The sequence below is a fragment of the Drechmeria coniospora genome, chromosome 01 (assembly GCF_001625195.1).
Source record: "Drechmeria coniospora strain ARSEF 6962 chromosome 01, whole genome shotgun sequence".
Taxonomy (NCBI): domain Eukaryota; kingdom Fungi; phylum Ascomycota; class Sordariomycetes; order Hypocreales; family Ophiocordycipitaceae; genus Drechmeria; species Drechmeria coniospora.
In genome coordinates this window covers 7,696,177-7,713,668 of record NC_054389.1, presented here as the reverse complement: position 1 = coordinate 7,713,668, position 17,492 = coordinate 7,696,177, and the positions used below count along the sequence as shown (strand labels likewise).

Here is a 17,492-nt window from a genome sequence, read left to right as displayed (position 1 = left end):
GCCGCACCCCTACGCCAGCACAAATACAGTGCGTAAGTGCTTGAACACCCTACGACGAGCACAGGTACAGCACCTAAACACCCACTCCACCTCGGCGTACCTCTCCCTGCCCGCGTCCCCTCTCCCCGCCCGCGTCCCCTTCCCCCCCCCCCGGCTGCTGCGTCCTCTCCCTGCCCGCATCCCCCCTGCCTCGACGGGCGGATGCCACGGGACACGCTGAAAGGAGACGACGCACCGGCGAGGCGCGGGGCGGGTCGAGCACGAGAGGATGCGTGTGCGGGACCTGCCAATGCCTGGGTACGTGCCTGCAATGGCTACAACCAGGGGCAGTAGGTGCTGGGTACCTGCAATGCCTACAACCAACAGCAGCAGGTGTGGGTAACTGCAATCGATGCCTACGACGAACAGCGGCAGGTGTGGGTACCTGCAATGCCTGCGACGAACAGCAGTAGGTGCCGGGTACCTGTGATGCCTGCGACGAACAGCAGTAGGCGTGGGCGCTGGGAACAAGTACCTGTGATGCCTGCAACCAGCAGCAGTAGGCGCTGGGTGGTTCTGTGCCGTCGGTGCATGTGCAACCGCTCCGTGGGAACTGGCCGGCCAGCCGGCAGCAAGTGAAGCCACCAGCACGCGGAATCAGGCACATCCACCTGCTGCTGCTGCTCCGGCAAGGGGCGGCGCTTGCAACGGGGGGCCTCGTTTACTCGGTGCGCTCTGCGTGTTGTGCGTCGACGCTGCGGGACGGGGACACGCGTGCGCCTGCGTCCTCGCAGGTTGTGACGACGTGCGCCCGCATCATCCAGGGCCCGGCCGATGATTGGCCGCCCGCCTCTCCCTTGGATGCCGCGACGCGACCCTCGGCCGGAATCTGGCCTCCCTTTCGTCGCACGAGGGCGCCGCGCGGGAACGCAAGTGCCTGCAGGGGAGGTTGCACGGCCGCGTTGGTGTCGGAGTGCATGTCGGTGGGCAGCCATGCTGGTGTGCGGATTGCATGTCGGTGGGCAACCATGTTGGCGTACGGATCACGTCTGGTGGGAACGATGTTGGTGTACGGATTATGTCGCACCAAACCAGCCACAATAAATGGGCGCCACAGTCGACCGGGACTTGGTAGGTGCTATATGATGCGACAGATTACAGGTCGGTGGGCACGACGTTGGCGTACGGATTACAGGTCGGTGGGCATGATGTTGGTGTACGGATTACATGTCGGCGTACAACCACGTCGGTGTGCCGAGTGCATGTACTTGGGCGTACGGTACAGAGTGCAACCAAGTACGTGGGTTGGGTGCATGGGAGTGTTGATTGCTCGGTGCTGTGAATAGGTGCACTGTCCATGTGCGGCGTGCCGGTGGCAGGTAATCTTGCCAGTAAGCACGTAGGACTTGCGCCGGTGCAAGTACGGAGTATTACTGCACAGTACGGAGCGGTTGTACGGTAAGAATTCATTATTGGTTGGGCCCACTGTAGCTGTACATGCGAGTACTTGTCCATGTACCGTTGCCCCTCCGGTACCCCGTCCATATGTCGGCACCGATGCCTACTATTACTGGGTACCTACTATTAGGTATTACTATTAATTACTGTACTCCGTAGTGCCTAGGTGGTATTAATTACTGCGTCCCTGGGCCGAGCCGGTGCCGTTGCATGTACCCCGTCCTCCGTGCGGGGGTGGCTCAGCGTTCTCCGTACAGACGTCTCCTTCGGCAGGCAGGTGTACGGAGTGCTTATTAGGTGCAATTACGGATGCATCAAGTAATTACACCTACCGCATCCATGCACTTTTACGAGTGCTCCGTACCTGCTCCGTACATGTAGTTGTGCGCGACTTGGCTGCCATGACTTGCGCACCGCTCCTACGCGCGTGTCTGCCGTAGGTCGTGGCTGTACTTGGACACTCCGTGCCTGTGGCTGTGCGTCCGTTCCGTCACTCGGCGCAGGCTTGCCGCTCCCCCGCCGCCACCGCCTGCCCGAAAGGTACGCTCCGGGCGAGCGCCAGCCTGCCATCGTCAAGCCCTGTGACGTCCCGAGGCCCCAGGGAATGACACGCTGCCTACGCGGACATGCAGTAATTAATGCATGCACATGCACTACTCTGCGCGTCATTCTTCCAACGTACCAGCGGACGAAGACGGTTGAATGCGCTTAAGCACAGGTGCTGTACTGCATTGCTCCGTCCATGCGCCGTGCTGTGTTGTGCCGTCCTTGTGCTGTGCTCCGTACCGGCAGATGGAGAGCACCTGGTAGGGGGATGAAGTACATGTGCTGTGCTGGGTTGCTCCGTACATGGACTGTGCTGGGTTGCTCCGTACCAGCAGATGGAGAGGGTGCTGGATTCTTCCGTACATGTACCGTGCTGTATTGCTCCGTACCAGCAGCCGCTGGGTTCCTCCGTACATGTGCTGCACTGTATTGCTCCGTAATTGCCATCAGAGACTGTAGGGAGATGCGAGCAATACATGTGCTGTGCTGTCCTGTTCCGTACATGGATGTGCTGTATTGCTGTGCTGTATTGCTCTGTACTAGCAGATGCAGACGGTACTGCTGTAGGTACCAAAAGGGAAATGCAAGTGCACATCCTGCATCGCTGCATTGCTCCGTACATGCGCTGCACTGTATTGCTCCGTAATTACCATCAGAGACGGTAGGGTGATGCGAGCAATACATATGTTGTGCTGTACAGTACTGCTCCGTACATGGCTGCGCTGTATGGCTGCGCTGTATTGCTCTGTACCAGCAGATGGAGACGGCACTGCTGTAGGTACTAGGTAGGTACCTAGTACTTACCTGTGGTAGGGAAATGCAGGTGCGCATTCTGTATTTGTATTGCTCCGTACATGCTCTGCACTGTATCGCTCCGTAAATGTGCAGCACCGTATTGCTCCGTACATGTACTGTGCTGTATTGCTCCGTAATTACTATCAGACGGAGACAGTAGGGAGATGCGAGCAATACATGCGCAGTGCTGTACTGCTCCGCACATGGCTGTGCTGTAATTATGGCTGTGCTGTATTGCTCGGTACCAGCAGATGGAAACGGTACCTACTAAGGTAGTAGGGGAATAAAAGTGCACATCCTGCATTACTGTATTGCTCCGTACATGTGCTGCAATCAATGTATTGCGTCGTACATGTACTGCACTGTATTGCTACGTACATGAACTGTACCGTCTTGCTTCGTGCAGTAATGCTCCGCACGTGTACTGTGCCGTCCTGCTCCGTGCTGTATTTACTACGTTGCTCCGTACGTGTGCTGCACTGCACTCACTGTATGGAGAGGATACTGGTAGGAAATTACAACTACATGTGCTGTGCCGCCTTGCTCCGTGCAGTGATTACTGCCTTTCTCCGTACGTGGACTGCACTGTACTGTATGGAGAGGGTAGGGAAATGCAAGTATGTGTGCTGTGCAGTGCTGCTCCGTACATGCGCTGCACCGTCTTGCTTCGCGCAGCAATGCTCGCTCCGCACATGTGCTGTACCGTCTTGCTCCGTGCCGTGATTGCTGCGTTGCTCCGTACACGTACTGTACCGCCTTGCTTCCTGCAGTGATGCTCCGTACATGTGCTGTACCGTCTTGCTTCCTGCGGTGATGCTCCGTGCTCGTCGTACATGCACTCCCCTATTGCACCTCCACGCACTCCCCCACCTATTCCACCTGCACGCACTCCCCCGCCGCCCAGTCGACGGAATGCATTCCAGCATGCGGCGTCGACATTTCGCTCGTTCGACCCGTCGTCACGCCGCCCTGCTTCCGCCCCCCCCCCCCCCCCCGCGTTTCGGCTTGCGCGCCGCCATTCCGCCGCCGCATCTCGTCACCTTGCCGTGGACAACTTGCTCTCTCTCGCCGGTGCCGCGTGGCCAACGACCGTCACGTGGCGACGGCAAGACGTCGAGCGACGACGGACAGATTTCTCTCGCGGCGCCGTAGACGATGCTTGTATTAAAGTTACTCGGCCGCGTACCCCAAAGGCGCCGGTCCGCCCTCGCCGTCCCGCGGCCCTTGGCTCGCCGCGTCGCCGGCGTTGCCAAAGGCGCACGAGAGGAGCCGATGCTCGTCGAGCGAGTGCGAGTCGACAATGGTCGCCAAGCCAGGAAGCCTGCTGTCGACGGCCTCGCCGACGCAACCTGCCATCCCCCCCGCTCGCTCGTTGGCGGGGACCAGATACCATTGCTGACCGAGGTAGCGGAGCAGCGGGAACACGCCTCTCCTCGCCGCCGTCGCCCGCCAGCGATCCGTCGAGCTCCGCGACGACGGCGTTTGGCAACACGTCTGGGGCGACGGCGTCTGGGACGCCAGGCCGTCGTCGAGAATCATGGGCTCCCACGCCGTGTAGGCGTCGACCATGATGCCGCCGCCAACGGGCTCCGCTGGCCGCCGGCGGTGCTGCTCCTCGCGCGCGAGAATCTCCTGCTCGTTCCGAGCGAGCGTCGCGCAGGGGCAGCAGTGGCCGTCGAGCCAGTCGCCGACGTCGTCGCCGCCGATGCCGTAAAAGGCCCGCGTCGTGCTCTGCAGCCGGGCGAGGAAGCAGCCGTAGACTGCGCCCCGGTCAGCCGCGGCCCCGGCTCGGCGTCGGCCGCCGCGGACGACTCACAGGGGAGGCAGGCGGCGAAGGCGGCGCACTCGAGGTTGCAGCAGCCCTCGTCGGGCACGTGCTCGGCGTCGTGGCCGCCAAGGGCGGCGCGCAGGCGAGACGACACGCGAGCGTACGCGCCCCAGGGCCAGCAGGCGGCGAACAGGCACGACGACGCGTGGCCAGGTCCGTCCGTGGCGTCCGACAGCCAGCCGCGCTGATGATCGGCCGCCGCGTGCCTCGCCATCATGGCGCTCGGCCGAGTCGCGTACAGCGGTCGGCTCTGGCCGTGATACCACGCCTCCAATCTTCGCCCGCAGGCGACGCTCGGCTGGACGGAGGCGAGGTCAGGTCAGAAGAAGCGGCATCGTGCCGTCGAGACGGAGGTCAGAAGCGTACGGGGGTATCCTGCGCCATGACGACGCCGGCGGCACGGCGGGCGTGACGGTCGATGCCCGTGACGATCGGGGACGTGGACATGGTCAGGCGGGGATGGATGCCGTGGCGATGCGGACAAGGCGACGGACCGTGAAGCACGCTCCTCCGACGAGGCGATGGCTAGAGCGTCGGCGGAGGGAGAGAAGCCGGCGTGGCGAGGGGAGCCCGAGGCCACCTCGCACGAGGGGGAAGCAGGTGCCGACGGCCGCCTCTGACTCCTGTCGCCCGCTCGCGTGCCGCCCGTCGAGGAGGTGCACACCGCACTCCCTTGCCACTCCCACAAGGACCCGCGACGGCTCGCACGCTCACACCTTCCCGTCTCCGTCTCGTCGGCGGCTCCCGTCGACAGGCATCGACCGTGCGTGCCGGAAAGGCGGCCATCCGTCGAGCGGGCGAGCGGCGAGCGACGGGCCACTCACCCAGGGCGGGCCACGGTCACCCAGGCTGGCCTCGTCCGATTCGTGCACGAGTGGCCGGCGAGAGAGAGCCGTGGAAGCGTGCGAGCTGGTGATGCACCCAACGAAACGAGCCGATGCTGCTGATGCACCCGACGAAACGAGCCGATGCTGCTGATGCACCCGACGAAACGAGCCGCCGCTGGAGATGCACCCGACGAAACGAGCCGCCGCAATCTTGGAGAAGGAGAAGGAGGAGGAGGAGGGAATGCTGGTCCACGAGGATTGTGTCGGGCCACGTGCAAGTGCTCTGCTCGCACGCCATCGAGGACACGTGTACGAGTAAGGTGCTCGCGGCTGCGGTGGTCGTGCAGCCTGCCGACGCGGGACCGTGTCGCTCATCAAGTATCTTCCGCACGTTGGAAGCAAGCAAAGTGACCTCTCCGTGGCATGCGTGCCCAATGCATCCACCGTACCGGTACTTGCCGGCGGTGGATGATGGGAGGGCTGGCACCGGCCACAGCGCTCGTGCTGCGCAGTATCTGCTCGAGAGTGCACCGACAGACGCTGGAAAGCTGCCGTACGAACCCTCGGCAGGGCCCTGACTCGACAATGCACCCAGCACCCACCAAGCACGCCGCGGTGCGTGGTGTCGACGGCGGCCACGACGCGTGGCCCAGCAGGCAGGCCGTGTCCGACGAGGCAGCCATGAATTTCGTTCTCTCCTCGTGCGCCGCGTGCCATGTCGACCTCGCAGGCACTTGCATGTCCGTTTCGATTTCCGTCCGTCGGCTGAGCGTGCTGCCATCTCCATGCCTTTGTGCGTGCAGGGAACGGCACTCGTGCCAGCAGCAAGGGGCCGGCGGCGAACGAACACGTCGCCCTGCTTCCCATCCGTCACCGTACCGGCGGCATCATGCAACGGCCCTCGATGCCCGAGTCCGTTTCGGCGGAACCTTTGACGGCGACGAGCATGGTGGACGGCCGTTGCGGCGACGGCCGATCGACGTGGCTTCTTTCTCTGCCGCGAGGGAGCATCGTCATGCCATGGCTCGCTTCGGCATCGTGGGGACCGTGGTGGGCGACGACGGGTGCGTCGCGCTTCCTTGTCGCCGGAGCATGGCGGGCTTCGATGGCGGCCGTCGTCGTCGATGCAGCTTTCTCGGCATCGTCCGCGGGCAACGTCCGTCCGAGGCGACCCGGTTCCTGTAACTTCAATGGGGCTGGGCGGGGAAAGGCGTGATGGTTCGAGGCAAGTAATTAATACAGGCCAGCTGCTAGATAATAATACTGTACTCATGTGCGTCGTCATACGGAGTACGGTAGGGAGTAAGGAGTGCTGTAGTGCAAGTTTGCAAGTACTAGGTACCTAATCACATGCACCTCTGCAGTAGCTAAGTACTAGGTAAGTACAGGAAATATTATGTGCGGTAATTTATTGTTACTGTGCTTGTACGGAGTACTTACTCTGTACTTACTACCTAGTACTCGACACGCCATGCCATGCTACCCTGCCTCTCCAGAGGCACCCTTCAAGCCCCGAGGGCAAGACGGCGAGGCACGGTCAGGATCAGGCAAGGACCCTACGGTCGACATGCCGGAAATCCCATACCTAGTACGGAGTAGTCTGCCGAGCTGCAAGGTGCGCCGGCACACCATGTGCGACAAGCATCCAGTGCCGACTCACGAGCTTCAAGCACCGAGTGCGCACGACCAGCCACCGCAAGTGTACCTACAGTACGGAGTACGGATAAGTACTGTATGTACTAGGAACCTACGGAGTACATGTATTGATTGCAACACATGTATCACTCAAGTACAGTACAAGGTACTGTACTGTACAGCTACAGTGCCCCGTACTGGTATGGTGGGGTGGCAAAAGTCTCCATTCAATTCATCGTGGCAACGTCACCAAAATTGCATCGTCATTTTTGTCCAGTCGCCGCACGACGGTCGAGTTGCTCGGCGACGGCGGCACGTACCAAGCAGGACAGACGAGTACCAGCCAACCTCATTGGTATCGGCGCGAGGCACGAGGTGGCTGCCGCTGTGCGAGCGGTTCAGATTCCGCAAGTCGGCCGACTCCATGTGTTGCTTGCCGTCCGCCTACTCCCTCTGCAGTCATGTATGAGATTTTGCTGCACGCCTGCAGAGTGCTGTAGACTGAGTCGGCTGATGGCAAGTACAGCACTGCACATACAGGACCGCGACAAGTCTGCGAGCCGAATCGTACCCGTACCCGTACTCGTACTCGTACTCGTATTCGCGTCGCCTGCGTCGCCGACCTGCGCATTGCCGACTGGTGAGCACTGCCCGGCCTGGTGCATGGAAATGGTCCGAATCGGCCTGCGGTACCTGCGACATCTCCGCTCCGTACTTGCCAGTGTGTCCTGAGAGCACACGCAAGTATTATGCTGGCGTGCGAGTACCTTGCATGACAGGCGTGCGAGTCCAAGCCTCGTGCGCTCGCAAGTGCAGGAGAACCTTGTTCCGTTAGGTGCACACGCACATTGTACACGCACATTGTACACGCACATTGTACGCGCACATTGCACACGCACATTGTGCTGGAGCCTCCCGCCAAGCCTCGTGACAACGCATGACGCCACAGGCTGTGGCAGCAGAGGCATCCAGGTACCCGTCTTCTGTCGACACCTGCCACGACGTCGCACCGCTCACAGCCAGCGGCGCGGTGGCATTCTTCGCTTGCTGGAGACGACGGCCAGTCATCGTGCCACGATTCGCTGCGCCTGTCGCTGCACAGCGCCGCCGCCGCACCGTGCAGGTACCTGTGCCGTGTTGGCTGCCTGCTGGAACGATGCACATTGCGCATGTACATGCACTGTTCGGCTCATGCTTACTCCGTGCCGTAAGTACTTACACTGTGCACGGCCGATGGAATGGGTTGCCATCGACGGCTCGTCGTCACCCCCCGGCAGTGCAAGTCGCCGCCTGAACGCCCTTCCGTTTCCAATCATGCGGGGAAGCAATCCAGAAGCAAGCAAAGGAGATGAAGGCGCAGAGGGCAGGGGGGGCAGAGAGGGCAGGGGGGTGGGATTGTTTATCAGACACGGCGCCCCCGAGCGCATGAGGTTTCGGCTCGCCACCTTTCATCCACCACCATGCGTCCACCAGGCGTCCACCAGGCGTCCACAGGTACCGCCGTGGTGCCCGGCACGCTCCCAACTCGCTGTGCCTGGCAACTCTACGCGAGGTGCGACGCCTGCGCCCGGCACTGCACTCGTCGCACCCTCGGTCGGTCTCCTTTCCGCCGTGCTCGGCCATGACGTTTCGAACGTAGCAGCGGCGGACAAGGTTCGACCGACAGCCTTGGCTCGAACGGTGGCCGGCATGCGGCGGGTGCTGCAGGTACTGCACTGTACTCGCGGTGCAGGTACTCGCGATGCCGGTACTCGCGATGCAGGTACTCGCGATGCAGGTACTTGCGGTGCGGGAACTTGCGGTGCGGGTACTTGCGGTACGGGTACTGGCGATGCGGGTGCTGGTGGTGCGGGTACATGTTGGGTACTAAGGACATGATGGATGGTGCGAGCGCCTCGGTACATGAGCGCCAAGCGCTGAAACTAGTGGTCCGTAGGTGCTGGCACGTTGCTGCGGGTGCTGAACTGTCGCCTGCAAGCGCCATGCGAGCAGCACCTTTGCGCCAACCTTGGCGGAGAGCTGGCACGCATCCTCCGGCACCTAGCCTGTAAGCCACTGGGCTCCGGTGCCAGGCCCGGCCCTTGATTCGCCGCGGCCGAGGGGAGGCTGCTGCAGGTCCCGTGGTCTTCAGCGGCGACGGTACCTTTCAGGGTGGATCGGAACAAGGAAACATTGCCGCTCAATCTACTTGCAAGTACTCTACTGTACTGTACAGGGTGCAGTACTGTAAGTACTGTACTCTGTTGTACTGTACAGGGTGCAGTACTGTATGCACTGTACTCCGTACTGTACATGTACAGCAAGTAATACTGTACTCCGTACAGTACATGCACGGCAAGCACTGTGCTCCGTACTGTACACCCAACTACAGTACTGCAAGTACAACCCATTGGCAGTGCTGGCTCCACTAATAATAATAAATGCGACCACCCACGGACCACGGCCGGCTGGCCATCCCCATCCCCATCCCCTTCCTCGCAATCTCCTCACCGTATCGTCTGGCCTCCCTCGCTCAACTGCCGCATCCTTCCACCGTCGTCCAACCTCCCGCTCGCCGTCGTATTCGTAGCCGACGACGGCCCTTTGACGCCTCCTCTTCTCGCCCGCTTCGTCCTGCCAATACCTTTCCATCCCTCCTGAAGCGACCGTCGACGTCTCGAGTCCCATCCTCGCCGATCGCTGCGTTGACGGAGCAGGCCCTTTTTCATTCCCTCGCCCTTGCCGGAACCATCTATTCCGCAGCCCGTCGAGCTCATCTTCCCGACCCTCGTTGCGAGATTTGCCCTTTATTTCTCTCGTCGCTTTCGAACGAGCCGAGCCCCGTTCCCGTGAGTGGCCCTCTTGCCCTTGCCTGCACGACGGATGGCGAACCGGGGATGGCGAACCTGAGAGGGCGAACCTGAGAGGGCGAGCCTGAGAGGGCGAGCCTGAGAGGGCGAGCCTGAAAGGGCGAGCCTGAGAGGGCGAGCCTGAGAGGGCGAGCCTGAGAGGGCGAGCCTGAGAGGGCGAACCTGAGAGGGCGAACCTGAGAGGGCGAACCTGAGAGGGCGAACCTGAGAGGGCGAACCTGAGAGGGCGAACCTGAGAGGGCGAACCTGAGAGGGCGAACCTGAGAGGGCGAACCTGAGAGGGCGAACCTGAGAGGGCGAACCTGAGAGGGCGAACCTGAGAGGGCGAACCTGAGAGGGCGAACCTGAGAGGGCGAACCTGAGAGGGCGAACCTGAGAGGGCGAACCTGAGAGGGCGAACCTGAGAGGGCGAACCTTGGATGGCACGACCGGCTCGCCGTCCCCCCGTCGCCGCGCTTCGACGTGCCGTGGTGCTGACCTTGTCCTCTTCAGATAATACGAGCCGCCACCAGTCCGCGAGTGCCGTTTGTATACGACGACGGCCTCATTACGACGCTCCATCGGCCGCTGCCCATACCCTTGACCGCCTCGTCGAGTGTCCAGCACAGGTTGGCATCGTGCCCCGAGGCGCCCTCGACGTCCATCGTGACGTGGAATCGGTGACGATGGAGAGCAACGAAACGAAAACATCACCGACGAGCACCGTCTGTGCCGTCTCGACGCCCACCGAAACGGCCGTCCTCCCCAACCCCGTCGTGCGCATCAATTCCTACGACAGAGAACCCTACCGCAGCGGGCAGTCGACGCCAAGATCCGAGAGGGATGTCAACCCCTTCGACACCGACATGGAAGCCATGGTCACCAGCAGCTCCATGGACAAGTGCCCTCGCGCCAGCATCGTCCTCACGAGGAAGAACGACTGCCAGGTGTGGCCGGGCAAGGACCACTGGAAGCAGCGGGCCAAGGCGGCCAAGAAGAGCCAGCGCAGCTGCACCTGCATGAGCAGGTTCAACCGCCGCACGAGAATCGCCGTCAAGGTGGCCGTCGTCCTGCTCGTCGTCGGCCTCGCCGTCGCCATCGGCTTCGGCGTCAGCAAACCTTTGGGCGCTCCCATCTGGGGCAACAACAAGCGCAGGTGACGCCGTCGGGGGGCCCGACCGAGCCATCGTTGCATTTCTTTTCAACACAACCACCGTCGTTACATTTCCATCGGCTTGGGCATCGGCAAATCGTTCGGCATCCCGACGCGGGAAAAATAATAAATACGCGCAGGTGACGCCATGGGCCGGCAACGGGTGTTACCGCGCTCTTTCGACGCAGCAACCGTCGTTGCGTTGGACATTTGGTCACCGATCTCGCCTTTCTTTCCTTCAACACAGCATCACCAACTACGCGGTCTGCCACGGCCGAGGCCGGGCCCGGGTCATGCCATGTACATAACATCATCCTGTTTGTGCCCGAGCACGGGTGTTCGTCGACAGCACAGTTTGACAACAAGCACAGCCTGGCGTTATGGGAGTTTGCTTCGCGTGCTTCGCAAGCACCTGGGACGAAGGGAACCAGCTACATATTGACGCAAACCATGTCGAGGGAGGAGGGAGGTGCCGTGGGGGCATATGCGATGCACCTATCCTTGCCATTTTTTTTCCTTTTGTTGCAGATATCCTCGGGAAGCCGTTTCAGGCTTGACTTGGCGGGAATGGGTGCCCCTCCAGATGTCGCGTCATGGCACCGTCGAGCGGGGGGAGGCCATGAGCCTCTGCACTTATCCTACAGTACGGAGTATAGTAATCGGAGTGGACTGCCATGTCGCGTCATGGCACCGTTGAGCACGGAGATGGCTGCCGACGCAGTCCAATTGGGCAGAAGGAGAGGCCGTGAACCCCTGCAATTGTTGCTACAGTAGTTAACTATATAGTAATCAGAGTGTAATGCACAATGTCGCGCTCAGCACTTCTACCCTTTGCTGACGAGCCGTCGCCGTCGCTGCCGACGCAGTCCAATTGGGCCCAATTGGGCAGAGGGAGAGGCAGTGAACCCCTGCAATTGTTGCAACAGTACTCCGTACGGAGTAGTTATATAATAGTAATCAGAGTGTAATGCAAAATGTCACTCTCAGCACTCCTACCCTTTAGTGACGAGCCGTCGCCGTCACTAAAGGGTCCCCCCCGGTCGGTAGTCTTCGAGCCTTTCCACGCCTTCGATGTACTCGTATTCAAAATTTGCCGACGACATCATGCGCTGCAAGCATCGAAGCGTGGCCCGACACCGTCGTCGCCGAAACCCAAGCCATGGGAGGGTCCTGCGGGAGCAGCTCGCCATCTAGTCGAACTGGTGGAAAGAAGGGCCTAGACTATTGGAGAGTTAGAGGAGGCCTCATGGCTCTCTGGTCCAGGGCATCTGCTCTGCCATCGCAGTGGAAATACCTGTCACCAAGCACAGAACTGCTGCAAGGCCGAGTTGCACGTCATGACGCACACTCGCCATCCCAACAAGCCTTGCTACTAGGACGAGGATCGCACCGTCAACAGTTGGCACAGGCATTTCCTGCACCGGTCCGAAAGGTCCTAGAATGGGATGTGCAAATACAAGAAAAGGAGACGCAGAAGTGAACAGACGCAATCATGGACAACCGGCAGTCGTCCCTTCCACCTTGCACTGAGGAGGGACGTTGCCTCAGGCCGAAAATGAACAACGCTGAACACCATAGAACACCATAGAACACCATTTGAACACCATTCACATCATTCACATCATTCACAACAATCGACCCCATGCACCACGGATCAATACTGATCAACACCTTGCTGCAGCAGCCGGCACCAGGCAACACCGCTGCACGAGGCAACACCGCTTCACCAGGCAGCACCGTACAGAACCACTCGGCACCATTCGGCACCACTCAGCACCGCCCAGCACCGCCCAGCACCATCCAAACCCGCCCAGTCCCATTCGGCACGATGCAACACCCTCCCACCTTCGACTTTGGCCTTCGAATGATAAGCCAACCTCGTGGAAGTCGTCCGGCTCCGTACCAGAGCGCTGGAGAGGAAGCCACCCGCATGCCAGGTCTTCCTGTGTTGTGCCGTCGGTGTGCAGTTTCAGGCCCCATGGTACGTTGCATCCGTCCATATGGAGTACAGGGTAGCGATTCCCATCCGTTGGCCTCGGGTGGCATTCGAACTCGGTACTACGGACGCTCCCATTGTGCCACGGCTGACAGCTGCATGTACCTGTACGTGTGCAGTACGCATCGCAAGGAGCATGTACATGTACATGTACATGTACATGAGCGGCAGCCGTGAATGGGCCCCAAGCACTCTAGGGCACAACCACGGGGCACCACTAACTGGCCACAGCCGCTGGCCACCACCGCTGGCCACCACCGCTGGCCACCACCTGTAGCGCTGCGGCTGCTGTGCTTGCGGCGAGTCTAGGTGTGCTGGAGATTTGCCACCGTCTCTCCCCCCCGCTCGTCTCGAAGCATCCTCTCGACATCATCGCAGGGCCAAGAGGCGGCTGGGGGAAGAGAAGACGAGCACAAAAAAGTCGACGGATTTTATCACCACTGCGTCACGAATCGAAGACGAATGAATGGACGACTCGACCGACCCGACGGAACCGACGGGGAGCGCCGCCCAGGCTAGCGGTGGCCGCGCCGACGACCCCGCGCCAGCGAAGCCCCCTGCTGCTCCTGCTCCGCTGTCGCGCTGGTCGCTGCGTCGCGAGCCATTCGCTGCCGCCGCCGTCCTGCCAGCTGGGCCGCCGGAACCGGCAGCGGTTGGGCCAGCGGTTGGGCGAGCTTCTCGTCCTCCCGCCTCTGCACCACCACCGCCCGGCACCAACCACGCACCGTCATCATCGCCGTCGGCATCGCGCCTCCCCCCCATCGTCGCTCCCTCCTCCCGCCCGCGCCTCGAGACGACCCGGAGCACCATTCCGTCCGCTGCCCCGACCATGGCGGCGACGACCGAATCCCCCACGCCCCCCGGCCCACTCGACAGGGAGCAGCGGCAGGGCCTGGTGAGCTCCTCCCCGCCCACCCCGACGATGCCGCGTCGACGACGGCGAGCCGGCGACGGCGAACCTGCCTCGCCTTCCCTCGCGTCGGTGCTGACTCCGTGGCGATGCAGAAAGCCATCCGCGACTTCCTCAAGGTCCGCACGAGCTACGACGTTTTGCCCCTCTCCTTCCGCCTCATCGTCCTCGACACCGATCTGCTCATCAAGAAGAGCCTCAACATCTTGATTCAAAACTGTACGTCGACCCCCGAAAACGCCCGTCAAGAGACGGACGGGCCGACCGACGAACCGCTCGCGTGCTGACCTGGGTGGGCCAGCCATCGTCTCCGCTCCCCTCTGGGACTCGGCCACGTCCCGCTTCGCCGGCATACTGACGTCGACCGACTTCATGAACGTCATCCAGTACTACTGCCAGTTTCCCGACGAGATCAGCAAGCTCGACCAGTTCCGCCTGAGCAGCCTCCGAGGTGGGCGAGCTCCCCTCGAGATCCGACGGCGACGGACGCTGACGCTCGTTGCACGCAGACATCGAAAAGGCCATCGGCGCCATCCCCATCGAGACCGTCTCCGTCCATCCCTGCCAGCCCCTCTACGAGGCCTGCCGTCGCATGCTCAAGACGCGCGCGCGCCGCATCCCCCTCGTCGACGTCGACGACGAGACGGGGCGCGACACGGTCATCTCCGTTATCACCCAGTACCGCATCCTCAAGTTCATCGCCGTCAACAACGAGCAGCACACCGTCATGCTCAAGCGCTGCGTCCGCGAGATCAACCTCGGCACCTACGAGAACCTGGCCACGGCCCGCATGAACGACACCGTCCTCGACGCCATCCACATGATGGTCGACCGCAACATCAGCTGCATCCCCGTCGTCGACGCCGAGAACAGGGTCCTCAACGCCTTCGAGGCCGTCGACGTCATCCCCTGCATCAAGGGCGGCGCCTACGAGGAGCTCGACGACACCATCGGCGAGGCCCTCTGCAGGAGACCCGACGACAGCCCCGGCGTCTACACCTGCGGCGAGGGCGACCGGCTCGACTCGCTCTTCGACACCATACGCAAGAGCCGGGTCCACAGGCTGGTCGTCGTCGACGACGACAACAGGCTCAAGGGCGTCATCTCGCTCTCCGACATTCTCAAGTACGTCCTCTTGGAGGGCGAGGAGGATGCGGGACATCGGCCGTAGAGTCGGTGACGGACGATGTCGATGGCGGCCCTGAACCAAGTGCTGGTCGCGGGGCGGAGTTGCATACATTGTTGGGCGTACCGGGATCTTGACTGGGTGCTGAAATCACCAACCATTGGCATACGAGTGGCCAATCTTTACCATAGAACACTGGATGCTGGTCTGATATTTTTCTTTTTTTTTTTCCTTTCCGTTTTGACTCTGCCATCTCTTGCGCTCCACGTCCAGCGGAGAGTTGCCGTGGCACTGAATTGTCTGCATCTGCTGAATAGAAATCCTCCCCAACCCGAACCCGCCAGTCGGAGTTGTCGGAACCTGCTCCCATGTTACCATCGTATACTGGTATCATGTAATCCTGGCTGGTGGTTTGATACTTTTCATCGTTGTTCTTCTTCGGTCGATTTTTCACTCGGTCAACCACTGCGCCCTACATCCAGCGTGTTGAATCGCCGTGGCACTGAGTGGCCTCCATCAACTGAATAGAATCATGTCTTACCCCAACCCCGGGGCACAATATTGTTAGAACCTGCCTTGATATTCCTATCGTGCACCATTACCTGCCTAGACGCGTTCTATCCACGCAAGCGATTCCTAATACGCGATTCACCATGTTGATGCACAAGTCAGAATCGACCCATGGCGGGCCATTCAAACGAGACAGAATATCCGGCTCAACAGCCAGTACTGCATCTTGATGTTGCGCACAAAGAGCACAAAGTTCCCACCAGAACCATCACGACTCCGGTGGCTCTACAAGTACAGTGCGTTGAGTTCCGTCATGGGCGCAAGTCGAATCGGAGGGGGCTTCGAGACCACCCATGTGCCAGCGGCGGTCGGTTCAAACGTGGGCCAGAGCAGAGAGCATCCGTCATGGGCTGAACTCAAACCGGAGGGGGCTTCGAGGCCACCCATGTGCCAGCGGCGGTCGGGTCAAGCAGCAGGCCAGAGCAGAGAGCAACTGTTGGCGCCGGACGAATGGTTACTCTGGATGAATCGTTGCTGTACATGGAGCAGGAAAACCTGCGAAGCGGATGCGAGTAAGATGATGCCCCGGCGGATGGCCACATCCAATATGAGAACGAGTACAAAACGAGAAAGTGACATGATGAAGCGTTTCGGTATGAACGAGTTGAATCTTCATCTGACAGGTGCATGCCGATTCGGGGCAAAGGCTGCAACCACGCTGACGGAGTTGCTTGTTTGATAATGAATGTTGGTGTTCATCGGAGGAGCACTCTCCAGTGTCGTTCCGTCGCTCCATTTCCCCGCCCGCCGGTGACGGATTGTGCCATTCCTCAACGAGCACCCTGCCCGCTGTCCGTTCGGAGGGCGGTCCTCGTAGAGTGACTCATTATTTCCGTTGCCCCTAACAGGCATCTCAGCTGTTGCTCGGGGAAGCAGACGGTAGACGCGGTGTTGGCAAGAACCGGAACCGCCTGCTGTTGCAGACCGCTCGGGATACTTTGCCAACTCTTGCATCCCCTTCAGCTTATGTGGGAGCCGAGGCGGGTGGACACCGGATGGAGCAGAACGGACGAGCAATGGCGAATCGGTGGCGTCTCGAGGTTATGATATGGCAGCCAAAGTCTGGCTTGTCGATTTCATCATCAGCCCCGTCGCTTAGACGGATCATCGGCTGCATGTTGGCTGCACCCTTTGCGCTGGCACCTGCACAGTTGGGCAGGTCGGAAAGAGGGCAAGGAGCAAGGCGAATAGTCGACAGAAGTCAGACTCCAATCAGCATCGCGCCATGGCGGCTGCTGCGTCAGAAATCATGGAATTGGAAGGCTGGCCTCCCACCGACACCTGCATCCGGCAGGTCAGTAATCGCCTCGGTGGGGATCGGCAGTTGGCGGAGGCAACGCTACTAAGAATAAGTCATGACCTGACAGCACGTGAGTTGCTGGAACATAGATGCGCCTCGCCCTGCATTGGGCAGTTTCTATTTGCGACGTCGGAAGGGTGGGCGTCGTGGTTCGAAACGGCGAGCGGCGATGCTGCCGGCCTCGAGATCCAACGGTGATGCCATCACGAGCGCTCCCGGATGGGGAAGGTTATCGGTCTGGCAGCGAGACGACCTACTGTAGCGGGAAAGGGTCCTCCTGCCATCAATCTCGAGACGCTTCAGCCTCATCGTCGCCAGCATTCACCGTCTCATCGTCGAGAGATGGAGACGATGTGATAAATGGCCGACGATCCCTCGCCAGGCCCGGGTCCGGATTGCAACCTTGGACGTCGTCTCATTTCCTCAGCGGTTGGATGAAGCATGAGCAAAGACTCGTCTCCTTGATTCACTCGGATCCATTCCTCGTGCCGCGACAAACTGGTGAATCAAGCCGCTCTCGCATCGGTGACGGACCGACGGA

General features: G+C 60.7%; 5 protein-coding genes across 5 annotated transcripts; 2 read left to right on the top strand and 3 right to left on the bottom strand.

Annotated features, from left to right (window-relative positions):
• Positions 1–700: 700 nt before the first annotated feature.
• DCS_02018 (uncharacterized protein) lies at positions 701–1,009 on the bottom strand (the record flags this gene model as incomplete). Its single annotated transcript, XM_040799349.1, has 1 exon — positions 701–1,009. One exon carries the CDS (start codon positions 1,007–1,009, stop codon positions 701–703), a length of 309 nt encoding a protein of 102 aa, XP_040660232.1.
• A 2,939-nt stretch (positions 1,010–3,948) lies between these two features.
• Positions 3,949–5,053, bottom strand: DCS_02017 (uncharacterized protein; the record flags this gene model as incomplete). Its single annotated transcript, XM_040799348.1, has 3 exons — positions 3,949–4,538; positions 4,595–4,904; positions 4,973–5,053. The coding sequence occupies 3 exons, from the start codon at positions 5,051–5,053 to the stop codon at positions 3,949–3,951; spliced, it is 981 nt and encodes a 326-aa protein (XP_040660231.1).
• Positions 5,054–5,316: 263 nt separating this feature from the next.
• On the bottom strand, positions 5,317–7,770 carry DCS_02016 (uncharacterized protein; the record flags this gene model as incomplete). Its single annotated transcript, XM_040799347.1, has 4 exons — positions 5,317–6,222; positions 6,313–6,629; positions 7,389–7,453; positions 7,607–7,770. 4 exons carry the CDS (start codon positions 7,768–7,770, stop codon positions 5,317–5,319), a joined length of 1,452 nt encoding a protein of 483 aa, XP_040660230.1.
• Positions 7,771–10,582: 2,812 nt separating this feature from the next.
• DCS_02015 (uncharacterized protein) lies at positions 10,583–11,056 on the top strand (the record flags this gene model as incomplete). The annotated part of the gene is made up of 1 exon (XM_040799346.1): positions 10,583–11,056. One exon carries the CDS (start codon positions 10,583–10,585, stop codon positions 11,054–11,056), a length of 474 nt encoding a protein of 157 aa, XP_040660229.1.
• Positions 11,057–13,511: 2,455 nt separating this feature from the next.
• DCS_02014 (nuclear protein SNF4) lies at positions 13,512–15,126 on the top strand (the record flags this gene model as incomplete). Its single annotated transcript, XM_040799345.1, has 4 exons — positions 13,512–13,940; positions 14,051–14,174; positions 14,257–14,406; positions 14,465–15,126. 4 exons carry the CDS (start codon positions 13,512–13,514, stop codon positions 15,124–15,126), a joined length of 1,365 nt encoding a protein of 454 aa, XP_040660228.1.
• Between the last annotated feature and the right edge of the window lie 2,366 nt (positions 15,127–17,492).